The sequence below is a fragment of the Psittacula echo genome, assembly GCF_963264785.1.
Source record: "Psittacula echo genome assembly, chromosome: 5".
Taxonomy (NCBI): Eukaryota; Metazoa; Chordata; class Aves; order Psittaciformes; family Psittacidae; genus Psittacula; species Psittacula echo.
Window position 1 is genome coordinate 46,529,830 of NC_137739.1, and position 15,205 is coordinate 46,545,034.

The window sequence follows — 15,205 nt, forward strand, 5'->3', positions numbered from 1 at the left end:
AAAATTGTTTCCAGGTGAGAAAGGAAAGACAGTTAAAGATTAAACATTTAAATAACTGTATCTCTCTAGGTCATAAAAAAATAGTAATCACCAGAAATGCTTTTTAGAAAAAGGATGTAGTTTCACTAATGGCTGGATATCTTCAAACTTTGCAAGCACTACTACAAGACTCCATAGCTCTCTAATGCTAGTTAGAGTCTTCCTACAAGACAATTCCTCTCAAAGTCTGAGATTACATCTCAGGCAAGAATCAGAAACCAGAAAAGGTAATAGCAAACTGCTGGTGTCAGGACATATATCAGTAACTACAATTAACTATAAGTAACTACACTTAAGTGGCTGGCTCAGAACTTAACATTCACCCAATTTCTATGTATATGTTTAATTTATATGTATATCTGTTTTCCGGCTTACCCTTCTGTAAAATTGTAGTTATACTTTTTTAATCAAGATAGCCACAATGGAATAGTAACTACTGCTGGAACACAGAAAGAACACTGGAGTAAGTGGAGGCAATGACACGGATTAGCAATCATTTCAGTAAACAAACAAATGAAATGGACTAGTTATGAAAGTCATCATAGCTTCTCAACAAAAGCAATAATTACAAGAGACGAATAAAGGTACAATTGCATGTTCTTTCTTAAATGTGAAGATCCTGGATTTACCAGGATACCAAATTTGGCTCAGTGAGGAAAAGTTTATATATTTATCATTAACCCACATATTTGCAAACTATACTGTCTCCAAACACCAGTACTCTGGTTATATTTCTCATACAATGAGAATCTATGGAGCCAAACTTCATTAAAGCGAACTATCTAAAACTAAGTAGCAACTTTCAACATTTAATTAAGCCTTACAAAAGTAGACACAAGCAATATTTGAATATAGATAACTTGCACAAATTAATAATTTTGGCTAGATAATCAGCTGATATAAACATACACATGGAAAAAAATGACTATGGAAACTGAAGCTGTGTTGCACAAATGTTTTATATGGATGTATTTACACATATACATCACACTTTTTATATCTATATTACCTATATGTAGTTCTCTGTTTGCACTGACTTTGAAAAATACCTTTCCAAGAGTAAATCTGGAGTCAGCATTCTCATAAGTTAGATTTAAATCTCTCATTTTAAAGATACACTGAAATAAAATCTGCATATAACTCTTGCCCTGATGTCAACTCCTGTGCACATTATATGCATACTTTTCAGCTTTCACAGATTTCAATTTATTTTTATTTTGAGAGAAAAGATACTAGCAAATACAAAAATAAAAAGGAAAAAAAGAAATAAACTGATCTAAATGTGATAAAGGTGAGGAAATCAACAGATTTACTAACCAGTTTTGATTTCATCATACATTTGTCCCTTTTTATTATTTAACAAATGTTTACTGTGAACCTCTTTTCAGACAGAGCTCAATAAATGCATTATAAATCATAATCTCAGAAAGTTTACATAAAATCATACAAAATCTGAATTACAGTTTTTTATTAGTATTACTATGTGATATTATTGCTAACAGGGAGTTTTATTAAACTCTTTCAAGAGCAAAAATAAGTTATATTTCAAATAAAAAGAGTATTAATTTTGAAATGACAAAATGTTCATGGTGATGTTAAGAAGCACTAACTTTACTGAGCACTCTGACATTCAAATTGATACGTTTATGCTCTTTCAAATTTTATTGATTTTTCTTATCAAAATAAGGGCCTTCTGTATTAGTAGTGTAAATAGGACAACTAGTAGTATAATAAATATTTTGTATTTCAGGAGATATAGAATCATAGAATGGCTAGGGTTGGAAGGGACCGTAAAGGTCATATAATTCAAACACCCTGCCATGGGCAGGGACATCTTCCACTAGATCAGGTTGCTCAAAGTAAACATATTTTTATAATAAACCATACAAGAAATATCTAAATTAATCCTTAAATTCAGATTTATGATTCTTAAATTCAGATTTAACTTTCATCCCACCAAAGTTGTAATCTCCTCCTTTTATTAACCTTATTCACGTGTTCCTGTTAAAGTAGGCATAACTTACAATTTTCTTAGAAATTGCATGCCGTAAAGACAATGCTCAGTGTATGCATACTCATTGTGTACAGCCAGTCAGTCTTTACTGTAAATGTTAAAGCGTAGCATTAATTACCTAATTACTTTTGACATAATTAAAGCAGGTAATTACATTAAAAACTCTTAAGTGCTCAAATACAGGTGAAATTTAACCTGTGAAATGTCTTTAACAAATAGCTATGTTATTTCCTTCTGTTTCTAAAAGTGAATGTGATAATACTGGTTTTAGACAATACTTACATATTTACTTTACCAAAAAATTATAATATATTACGAACAATAAATATTCTGCAGAGATCTGCTTATCTTTTGACTTGTTTTCTTGTTTTCCTCATCACTTTTAATTATACATGAGCACTGGTCTGCAGATGATCTGATGGAATTGTATTTTGCTTCACTTCTCCTTGCTAAAGAACATCATTAATCACAGTTTAATCTGTTTCATGAACACTTTTATTCCATATTCCGTATGAAGACAGGCTGAGAAAGTTGGGGCTGTTCAGCCTGGAGAAGAGAAGGCTGTGTGGAGACCTCATAGCAGTCTTCCAGTATCTGAAGGGGGCCTACAAGGATGCTGGGGAGGGACTCTTCACCAGGGACTGTAGTGACAGGACAAGGGGTAACAGCTCCAAACTTAAACAGGGGAAGTTTAGATTGGATATAAGGAAGAAATTCTTTAGTGAGAGGGTGGTGAGGCACTGGAATGGGTTGCCCAGGGAGGTTGTGAATGCTCCATCCTTGGCGGTGTTCAAGGCCAGGTTGGATGAGGCCTTGGGTGGCATGGTTTAGTGTGAGGTGTCCCTGCCCATGGCAGGGAGGTTGGAACTAGATGATTTTAGGATTCTTTCCAACCCTAACTATTCTATGATTCTATAAAGCAGTAACACTAAAAGATCTTACATGGAGACTGCATTTCAGTATCTCATGGGTAGGGGGCAGATGTTAATTTATTATCCCAGTTCTTCCTATTACTATTAAGAGAATAAAGTGGATCAAAATATTCATACTGCATTTTTGTTTTGGTTAAGTGAATAATAAAAATAACCATAAAATGCTGAGAAGCATGGAGATCATTTATTAAGTTACTAGAAACACGAAAGAAGAATTTACACTGCAGTAGAATTGCCAAAATGCAGGCTTTCAAAAACTTTAAAGAAACAGAAATCTAAACCATGCTTTTCTAACCCCATCCAAATCACAGATGCCAAGTTCAACTGAATGAATAATTTGTCATATACAAGTTTATTATTGCTGAGGATGAGTCCAGAAAGGTAACAGACCAGTGACTCAGCCCCTGGGCCTTTCTAAGCACGCTTATTAGAGTCTATGGTCAGGATCCTCCCACTGATCAACTATTTGCAAACTATGTCTCTGAATAACTGTAATTTATTTTCAGAAAAAAAGCCCCAAAACCAAACTCACACCACCAAACCCAAAATGAAAGAGTGTGAAAATAACCACAGGCACAAAACTAAGGGAAAATACTGCTTCTGAATAAGGTGTAGTTACATACTGTTTTGACTGCAGAGTGCAGATATTGACTGATTATCTTAAGTCTGTGATGCTATGCTATGGGCAAAGATCTCAACAGATGATGCACCTTGTCTCTGGAAGAGAAAAAATCTCCCACCTCTTACTCCCTTATAGCGCAATAAGTCAACCAGCTTCCTTCTATGATTTGTATACAAACAACACTCCTTTTTCACTCAAATGAAGCAGATCCCCACTTTAACTGGTGGTTTGTTTCACATCTATGTATGACCAACCATGTGATGAATTCTCAAAGCATGCAAAAGACAGACGGTGCATCTAGCATACAGCCTGCAGAAGAACAGTGCAGTGCACTGCTGCACTATTCCTACAAACAGCTTGTGGAAGTGATAATGTTTCAGACAGCACAAGGAAAATATTAACTAACATATGCTCAAAGCAGGATCTTCTAGGGCTAGGCTAACCATGTCTCACCCAACTTACTTCTGACATGTGAGAAAAATATGGTATTGCATTTTCCACTTTATAGTCTGTGCTGTACAGGATCTGTCCTGGTGTGACAGTAACCTCTGTAGCCTCAGTGTTTCTTTCCACATTCTCATACTCTTGATCACATAAATTCTCAACTCCCCAAGAGCTGCTAAATTGAATTCCGAATAGTTGAAAACTTAAGAGTCTAACCTTCACGTGACTGATACAGTCCACAGCAGAAAAAAAGCAACGGTCATCCAGATTGGCATTCTGAAAATTGCTCTGACATTCTGTTTTCTGCTTGTTCAACAGCAAAGGCTGCAGTAAGTGACTCTTTGTATACTGTAGAACATGGTTGTCTTTTTTTCCCAACAGTAGTTCTGAATGAAACAGTATGTCACCAAACCTAATTATTAAGAACTTGAAGTCAAAGATAATCTTGGTTAGACCATAGAGTTACATGCCGCCAACTTTCACTCTAACTTACATAGGCTGTAACTCGAACATGGAAGTATCTGGCACTTTATAACATGCTGCTTATTTTTATTTTGTATTGATAAAAGAAGTATGCTTAAAACTGTTGGAACAGAAAAAAAAATAAAAAATTAAACACCCTCTTGCACACAACATTTGAAGACCTTTACCATATTTTGACAAATAGAAAAATGTGTATTTGCCAACTTTTATGGGTTTAATGATCCCTTTTCATAAGCAGATAGGACCTTTTCTTAGTACAAGGACATGGACAAATGTCAAAACCTACATATCGTATCTACAAATATCCTTAAGTGAAAGAACATCATCATCAACTACAGTGCAAGATTTTTCTTTAAATAAGACTCGAATAAGATATCCATGCATGTCTAAGGAAAAATCCATTCAGTCCAAAAAGCATTATCTTTTTACATGTTCACTCCAAAATATTTTAAGGTGAAAAAACATTAGAAATCATAAGAATACAGGGAAATATAATGATAACTGTTTTCCCAAATCTCAGAATGTTCACAGAAGTGATACTGATTTAAAAATAAATTAATGAGATCAAAAGCAGGTTTCACTAAAGTCACACTAAAATAAAATTTATGCATTTTCTAAATCACTTAAGTATGTTTCTGAAATTTTACTCTTATCTACTTCCTTTGATGAGTTCTGAAACTAATGACTAACCTAAGGATTAAAGCCAGTGATAGCCTAAGTCTTCATAAATGCACAACAGGGGTGACCTTATAATACCTTGTTAAAATCTGTTCTCTTACAAGAAAGAAAATTTTGTCCTTGTTCTAATTTTTTTTTTTTTCCCCAAGCTTTACTTTTACATTTTATCTATGGCGGTAAACAACAAAAGATCTAATAACCAGGTAGAGTTCAAAACATGAGGAGAAATTGATTTAAGACGTTTATCCAATTTAATAGAAAAGGAATAGTCATCATGTCCATTACATTGAGAAAGTCTATCCTTTTGAAGAGTGGATAAAATAGGAAGCTAACTGATTCTAATTCTTTTTAAGCAGAAAATCAAAACAAGATAGACTAACATGGAATCACATTTTTACTTACAGGACTGTAAGTGGCATATTATTCATGACATCCTGTGAATGATATGCCAGTAGCATTCAGAAGCCATATCTTTCACCATCTCTCATGAATGCTTCTGACATTTCCTTTATATTTAAGAAAGGAACAATAAACAGTGATTGGAACTAGATGATCTTTAAGGTCCCTTCCAATCCAAACCATTCTACAGTTTTATGATAAAACTGTTGTGTGGTGGGAGACAGAAGAAAAGAAAACAAATAGATCAGTATAGGGGAATATGAAAATAATTAACTACACAGTTGTCCAAAGGGGAAAAATTGAAACGGACAAGAAAAATAATTTTAAAAAAAATTAAAAAAAAAAAAAATTGTATGTAAGATCTTTAAAAATTGTTATTTAAGGATCTTTATAGCATATAAAAAATTATGGTTTAAGGAGACAATGCAAAGTGCTAAGCTCACATACCTCAAAATATTGAGGAAAAAGCAGTTGAAGAACAAGAGAAATATAATAAAAGTAATGTATTAAACTGAGAACCAGAAAAAAAATGTCTACAGTTAGTCTGTGACATACAGGCTAATTCTGCTTAGTGTTTAGCCATGAAATGAAGCATTTCAGCTCAAAAGCAGATGGAAAGGTTACCTCTGGAGCACTGGAACCTCTACTGGAGTCCACTTACTTGAACAGAGGAATAATTCTGCCTAGCCCTTTCTCGATAGGCTACCTCAAATATTATTTATTATGTGCTGTCCACAGCGTGCCACAGGAAACCTGTGCTCAAAAAAGGAACTCTGCCTTTTCATTAAATTGAAACAAAAATTTCATTTTATAGAGATAAGGTCCTTTCCAACCCTAACTATTCTATGATTCTAAGAATTTACAATCAATAACATATACAAAATTGAAATGTACGGGTTTTCTCACACTAGAAAGACACAGGTTTTTCTAACTAATGTAGGCACTTTTATTCAATCTTGTTAAAATGCACAGTGTTCAGTGGGGAGGAGTCAAAATTATTACTGGGTAAGTCCATGATAGCAATAACAGATCTAAACAGAAAAGAACTCTGAAAGTGAAGTTGAATAACTATTAAAACTGAAGAGGAAAGTCCTTGCAGAAATGTAACTAAAAAGATACACTATGTTGAGAAATTATGTGAAGATTTTTTTCTGTAGGTGGCAAAAGTATAAGTTTGGGGACCTTCCAGAAAACGTCAGCAAAATACAGAGCCTATTTCTTCAACTCTATTCCCCTAAACATTATTACAAGGTTCTTTTAGTTAAACAGTTCTCAATACCATTGCCACATCAAAACTGATTTCCTTCTCATGCATCGACATGTGAATAAAGAAATGGTTTGATGCCATAATAGAAGAGTGCATTTGTTTAACATATTAACAATGTTATATTTGTGGTCTTCATGTATTTATAATTTTAAAATCAAGTGTACAAAATTCTTTCGTGACAGGTCTGTATGAAACGGTTTCCATTAGATGAAGTGTCTTTTAAATAGCATATAACTTTTGTGCATGGATCTTGGATATCTTTTTCTGGGTGTAAATAAAATGGTTGTATTTATCAATGACCCTTCTGACAGGTTGAAACTGTAAAACTGTTATCTCACAGAGAACTACCATGGCAAATGTTCTGAACAATCAAATTGAAATAATAAAAGTTTTTTAATTCTACAGAACCTTTTATCAGAATTCTAAATAATTTTATATTGACTTTGGTTTTAAATACTTGGTACTGAGATTTGGACAGATCAAGTGATAGACCCAGCATCAGTCAACCTGTGACAGACCTCAAAAGAAAAAAGATTTGCTTAATACCACTGTAAGAAATGACATTAAAATTAGGGAATTAAAATTAGACTGATATTGTGGTTAAAATATCAGAGACACAGTATCTTAACCCTCACATCAAATTATCAAAGGCAAATAGACGTAGTATCTTGATGGCCTATGATGCCTATCTAGGATCCTGGGATCATCATTAAAATTCACTATTTGTACTTTAATCTATTGATAAAAACTTTATAATTTGATTATTATATACTTAAAGTTCCATATCCTAACGATAACAGAAGACTAAAATAAAGCTTTATTTCTATTTCTTCTTCCACCTCCCACAACATATGTATTAAGAATAAGTGATATGAGTTTTTCAACCCTTCAAAAGCTGTCAGTATGCTTTACAGAGAGCCTTTATTTTCAGATTCTACCTCTCTATCAGGAATGAAAAGATTACACTTTTGCAAGTCATTTTACAGACAGGAATAGGACTGACCGCTCCTTAAAGTCAGAAAGAGGAAGAGCAATCCTTACAGTCATTACAGTTTAGAGATATTAATTAATCCCCCAATCTTTAGTTATATGTCTACTATTATATTCCATTGCAAGCTACAGATTCTGCTTAAAATAAAGAGGTAATATCAGACAAAAGTACAAATCCCTAATACCAAGATTGTAACAGCTATGCATTTGTGCTGTACATGTCGGGTACAGTCAGTACCAAGAAAAATGGCTCAGCCCCATCACGTAAAAAGGTAGAAAAGTGTTATTTACAGTGACCAGATGATGTAGATATGCTCCAAAAAACCTGTAAACCTTGAGGACTGAACAGGCAAATCCTACACGTATCTGCACTCTACAGAATTTACATTAGAGTATACTAAATGATAGAATGAGTGTTACAAGTGCAGCAACAAAGCAGCAAAATAGAAGGTATAACTGCAAAAAAATGCAAATGTCATGGGAAAAAATAGTGCTTTAAAAAAGTAAAAATAAAAGAAGGCTTATATCATAAGTTAATAACACAAAGTTTGTGATGATAAATCCTATCACATTACTGAGCTTAAATCTACCTAAATTACAAAGGAAGGGGAAAGGCTTCCTACCTATCACTCTCCTGACTCACTTGTAAGTGGGAATATGCATTTTGGCCTTTTATTCTCTTACAGCAGTAGTAAAGGTCAGGAGTAGTATCAATCTCATGGAAAAAGGGAGGATTAGAGAAGGAAACATGCAAGGGTTTGCAGCTGCATTTACAGGTGTACATCAAACAGATAAAGGAGAAATACACAGCTTAGGTTTATATCACTCATGTTTCTCCCTCTAAAATAACAGTAACATCAGTAAAGCAGGCAGATTAAAAAAAAAAAAATGCTGTAAACAAGAAAATATGTAAACAGTTTAATTATAAAAATACTTGTCTACCTAATTTCACTTAACTGTTAACATTAAGTATTAAAACTTGTACCTTTATAAGTACTATAGAGGAAAAGCAAACGTGTTTTATATGATGTTTATGGTGTTATTCATCACTTTGGAGATGAAATTCCCACTTGGAGTTTACTGTAGAAAAGTAAAATTGATTTCCTCCTTCTGGTAAACAGAAGTAAAGCTATATTCCTCCAGCTCCAAGGGCATCAGCAGAACAGTTTCACCACTGTAGCTATATCTCTGTCAGTGTTCTGCTATAAACAAAGCTGACAAAGTTCATGAGGGGATAACATAGAGGCTCTCAGTCTAAAAGTATAGAAAGATTGAGTTCTTTTCAGTGACAAGCACATGGGGGGGGAGGGGGGAGGTGAGAAAAGTTATTTGAAACGGCCCTGATTCTATTGCTTCTTTGGTTCTTTCTTCCTTAGGAAGTTTGCAGTGCATAAATGTTTAATGTGAACAAAGGTCCAAGGAAGTTGTACTGCAAAAATAAACAAGATATTTATGACAATAACATTGACAGATGTATATTTTCCTGGAACAAAGAATTAAAGAAAAAAACTACTTCCAACGCACAGATTTCTGTTGCATCCGTGGTAACTCAGTATAACACGACATGTGACAGTTCGGAAGGAACTGTTTTCTTCAACTAGATCACACTTCTTAGAGACTATCTTCTTGAGAATCATAAAATGACTAGTTTCACGAATACTGGATTTTTCAAAAAGCAATTCACCAAAAGGCAAAACTGCCATACAAAGCAGTTATGATCATATATGAATGGCGGCAAAGTGCGTCATTAAAAGGAAGACATAATACAAGCCAGATTTCCTGCCCAGCTTCCTCTGACCTCTGCTGGCAGACTTATTTTTCTCTTGCAGTAAAAAGTGTGCCTAGAAATTGCTCTGCCCACTATGCAAGCTCTGTCAGGGGAACACAACTGATATGATATGCTTGTAGAGCAGGAAGGATCACATCAGGTATGCTCATAAACATACATACTTGAATATTCTCTAATTGTAATGGCTTATGACGAGCCCACCAACCCAGTTGTAAAATCTCACTCCAACAGCAACCCAGCATTAAGTATTGCTGAAATCTTGCTTAATTACCTTATTAATTTTTAATATAAAAAAATCATCTTGTCACAATTAAAATACTATAGAAAACAATGACCTTAAGGCTGATATGCTACTATATCCACACAACAGGGTGCACTGTGAATTTATTACACCTTAATACTACATTTCCTGACTTCCATCCACTTAAATAAGCTCTTTCCCATTATCCTAATATAACATCTAGCCAGAAAACCCATACTTGAATGGTTATTTTCTATTGAAAATAGTGATTACATAGTGACATATCAGAACAAATTATTAGTTGTTCTCTAATACTCTCCCATTGGGTACTTGACTACTGACAAGTTTGAGATTACTGTGTTGGAACCTATTTTCGTGTGACAGCCGCAGTGCAGATACTTGTCGATACACTGGCGCTGAATGCTAATCAGTACTACAGTCTGGGAACAATTGCCAGCTACTTCACTTATCACTAGCATGAAAAAAAAGGCATTAATTCTCTTATCATGTGCTTTGTGCTTCCTGTTGGAAAGGCTAGAAACCACTAGGAAATATTAGGAGGGATAAAATAATTATGGACCAATAAGAATTTCAAGGGTTAACGATCAAAACAGTTCTAAAAGTCACTTAAGGAACTTATTACTCTTCTTCATATATAAAAATTTAATACTGTTCAAAAGAGATCTTGATTATTTGGATGAAAACTGAATTGAGCATAGGTTATGAATAAAATGCATTAAAAGATGCAATGCGTGATAGAGGCAGGACACAAAACATACATTTCCCTTAGTCTGTATATTTGGCTATATCACTTGCTAATATTCTCACAGAATGACTTTCTAATAAAAGAAGTATTTTCAGTATTAGTGCATATTCTTTATTTTAGTATATTTAGTTAATTCTCACCAAACAACTTTCTACAAAAATAAGTATTTTTAGCTATTAAAAAGTCATTTCAAGTGTATATGCTACACTGTAATTTTGATAATTTAAAACCCATAGAACAGATGCAAAGTAGGTACTTCTCTGATGCTAACTGAACAGCATGATCAAATAGTATTTCCTGCAAATAAAAGCACCTTTTTCTTTTTCTCCAAATAATGATCATCAGGGTATACTCATAATTAAAAAAAAAAAAAAAACACCCACAAACAGTGGGAAAAACAACACAGAATTATTAAAAATACTTTAAAAAAAGATCTGTGCACTAAACATTTTCAAAACCTTTTAATTAAAATAAACAAAATACTAAATGTAAGAGAGAGATAATAAAGGCTTAGCAGAATGTTTATAAAATATCCTGTTTGCAAAGATTTTATCTTTGTCATTTAATTATGATGAAGCCAAATAACTGTTGCTGGAATGGAAGCAGGATGAGGTAGAAGGCTTTCAAATTGAAGTAAGGGATATCGCAATTTATATTTTTCTTAGTAGCAGCTCTATGTGTATAACTTCTAAATTTCATTACTTTCTGTAATAGATGTCCCTTTCAACAGATAGTCATGTGTTGATCAAAGATATATTGCTCTAATATGCTTGCATTCTGTTGTATGTTGAATTGTTTCTTCATACAGCCAGTAAACTCTAAGCAGTTCACAAAACATCAGAGGATCAGTAATTAATAACAATATTAACTTCCAGGGTAAATCAGCTTTTTGTAAAGAAAACTTCTCTGGTATTTGATATAATTTGTGCAAGATTGATAGAAGCATTGAGCTAACTTAAATAAACAGATTATGTGTTAAAAACTGTTAGCACATATTGAATATTTACATTATTTGAACACAAAGAACATTAACGGTACATTAAAAAATGAATTAGGTATTTATAAAGCATGAATCAGTACTAACAAGCTTGGTATGAAGTAACTTTAACAAATTTCATATGGGAGGCAAAAAGATACATACTACATTTGTGGACATAATGAACTGGATATATTTTTTTCCAGTTAAAAGAGAAATAAATGAATGTAATTAAAATACTGCTAAAAGCATATATGCTTTTAGCTTATGCATTTAAAAATAAGACATGAATTCAACTTACTTAGATGTGTTTAGTATGTTTTTAAAGTTTGGTTTTTTTTTTTTACATACACTATGTAAAGAATGCCCCTATACTACTGTCCATAAGCATGTTTCAAAATTCTTAAACTAAATAAACAAAAGAGGTATGTCTGCCATTTCTACCTTGATGATATCAAGGTAATTAAGCATGATTTTAGGGATAATTCCATTACAATTTCTAAACGATCCAGGAAGGAAATACGTGTCTGCACATAAACATAAACATACGTATACCAAGAGTTACTCTGTCTTCAAACACACCAGCGTGTATCTTTGCTATTTATTAATTGAATCAAATAAAAAACCCCCACTATTTTACATGGTATTTTGCTTTCATCAGAGATTTGAAAAAGACAATGAAACAAATCAAAAGAAGAAAAAAGTTTCCATTTAATTCACCAATTTCTAACAAGAGTTAGATATCTATGGTTATGGGTGTATATATGTGAATGAACGAATAAATCCTTAACCCACCATATCCTTTTCTCCAGTCTGCAAGCTGTCACCCGTGAAAAGTATGGTGTAGATGGTAGGATGATACTGTACCTGATTGGCTCTGGAGGTGGTCATGGGATCAGATGGAGAGGACTTGGTGGTAGTTGGGGAAGATGGCAATGTCTGGGAACAAAGCAGTTCAGGAGCAAATCAACCTTTACAAGCCTTAGACTGAACAGTTAAAAAAATAAATAAACCAACAAAAGCAACATAACTAGAAAATTAAAATAAATAAAAAATGCCTAAGACAAAATCTTTCTCCTACTCATTGGAACTTAATGGAATTTAAAGTTAACTGGATAAATAATGCATGTAAATATGCATGCTTATGCATGTAAAAACAAATTCATGACTTGAAATCAAGATGGTGTACTCACATAAATACTCAAAAATATGCTGACCACATGAGGAATTCTTTCCTCTCTCCTCCTCTTGGGGAAAATGAAGACTATAGTAAACTAAAATTCCAGCAAGTTCAATGAGTGCACTAGAAACAGTTATCAGTCTACAAACAAAGAGGGCCAATGTCTGAAAGAAGTTAGAAACATTTACTATGGCACCTTATAATGCACCATTGTATAGCACAGACTATAGCCAGCAAACTGTGTTCCATATCTTACAAAAATTACACTGAAACTATGGAGTTTTTAGCAATATACTAACTGCTAAAATACTTTAAATCAAGAAACAGGTGAAAAAATGTAAACATCAATCTCATGATGGATGAACATGCAACTAACACCTTCACGATAAATTACTATAATATATTCATGATTAGCATTAAAACTGTTCATTTAGTTGAGCAAAGGTTAATAATTTATCATCAGGGCTGTGTTCAAAATAAACACAAAAAAGAATTAAGAGTCATATTTATTGATCAACTTTTCTAAATAATATACATATGCTTAACATTAATTCTTGAACATATCAAAAAGAACTGCTCTGTTTAAAAACTTTATGTACACATTTCTCTTAAAGTATTAGATCTTGACAGAATAACTCTTTTTATAAATGTAGTGAAAACGTAAAACTCCAATTTTCAAACATAACATACAATACTTATTCAAAGCATGTTTTTTGACATAAATAAAATATTATAAATTATTATAAAATATCCAAAATTACACTACTTTAAGAAATAAGATGTTAAAATGCTATACAACGTGATTTATCATATGGTCATATAATTACTAACCAACACTATTTAGAAATAAATGAAGCAAAATTTCACACTTTCAGCAATTCTGTTACTTACAATCATTGATAGTCCCTCATAAAATAGGTATACATACTTTTGCACTAAAACTCTTAATGCATATGAGAATGTTGTGACACTGCGAATGCATAAATTTGTGTATTAGCAAAACACGGGCTTGTACATATGCACACACAAATACTTTAGCTGTATGTTAAGCAATATGAAGATCCATTTTTTTCATAGTTTGTACATAAACAAGCAGCCAAAACAGGAAAAAAATATCTTAAGGAACGGATCCTTATTTTGTGTTTCCAACTTGTAACTCATTATAAAACAATAAAAACAAAACCAGAATATATACAGCTTAAGCATCAACTGAGACTCTTTCAATAGGCTTAAATAAAAAATACTACCATTTATAGGGTATTATAAAAAAAAATGTAGCTTGGCAAAATTTTATTGGTCAGGAGATGCTATTCATTGTGAAAAATCAAAACAATCATAAAAGACTTTCCATGTCTTCCTGTGCAGAACATGGATTCATTTGAAATGGTCTAGAATTAGCTAGAAAAAGCTGTCAGATTCCATGATAGTACAATGCAATTATAGAATTATACTTCTGATTTCAATGGGATGATGCATTACGTCTCTTACCAAAGTCTGAAATTGCAATGAACTGATTTTTACCATTTAAGCTTAAACTAGCTGATGGAAGGAGGGAATCTTCAACCAAACAGAATGGAGAACTGCAACTTATTCTGATAGGTTTTCTTTATTATGGCTATATATTAAACTTTTCTCCTGAACAAAGAAACAAACAAAAAAAAAAAAAAAAAAAAATTGTTCTCCAGCAAATCTCTGAAAATATGTTTTGACTAAAATATTTCAGACATCTGATAGTCTGTGTGATCAACACCACTGCTAACTAGAGCATACTGTGTTCTGTATTGTTTTGGTATGCTAAGCTAATTAATAAGAGGAAAAATAGCTTGTTCTTCACAGGTTTTACTAAATCTAACTACTGGATTTACAAGAAAATACATAGGACTCTTCAATACTGAACAATGACCTAATCACTGATACCACAAGTAATTCAAGGAACTGGAAGCATCACAATTTTCAATTCATATCAATCTTCCTAAACTACAGATATGTATGGCTGCAATGAAAAAGGAGTGACGATAATAGTTTCAGGTGACTGTTGAACTATAACAGCTATTAAGTAGAAGCATTCCATTATTTCATTTTTGCAAAAGCTTGTTTAAAATACAGTGGAAAAAGGATAAAAACATTTAAAAGCAAATCAGTCCTATTAACAAAGAAGAATCAAGTACGGGCATACACATTTTTTTCCAAATAAACATACCATTAAAAAAATACTAAAAATAGCAATAAGGTCTTTTGGTTTGTGCTTTCGTGTTTTTTCCCTTGGTATATTCAGGTTGTTTATTTTGAGGTTCAATCTCTCTTATTTTTTTACTTACATAACTGCTTTCAGTTTTTAACATATGTCTATACATATATGTATAAAAGAATAAATATATAAAACCA

General features: G+C 32.8%; 1 protein-coding gene across 3 annotated transcripts in view; it reads right to left on the reverse strand.

The window, feature by feature from the left end:
- The window catches only part of NOVA1 (NOVA alternative splicing regulator 1), a gene marked incomplete at both ends in the record, with an annotated part of 156,219 nt that overhangs the window by 14,444 nt on the left and 126,570 nt on the right, over window positions 1–15,205 (reverse strand). Inside the window, one exon of one of the 3 annotated variants that reach the window (XM_080618431.1) lies at window positions 12,508–12,579. The exons of 1 other annotated variant lie outside the window; for it this stretch is intronic. In XM_080618431.1, coding sequence (XP_080474557.1) covers window positions 12,508–12,579 — 72 coding nt within the window. Of the gene's footprint in view, window positions 1–12,435; window positions 12,580–15,205 lie in introns of all 3 variants that reach the window. One more of the 3 variants, XM_080618430.1, reaches the window with a different exon arrangement.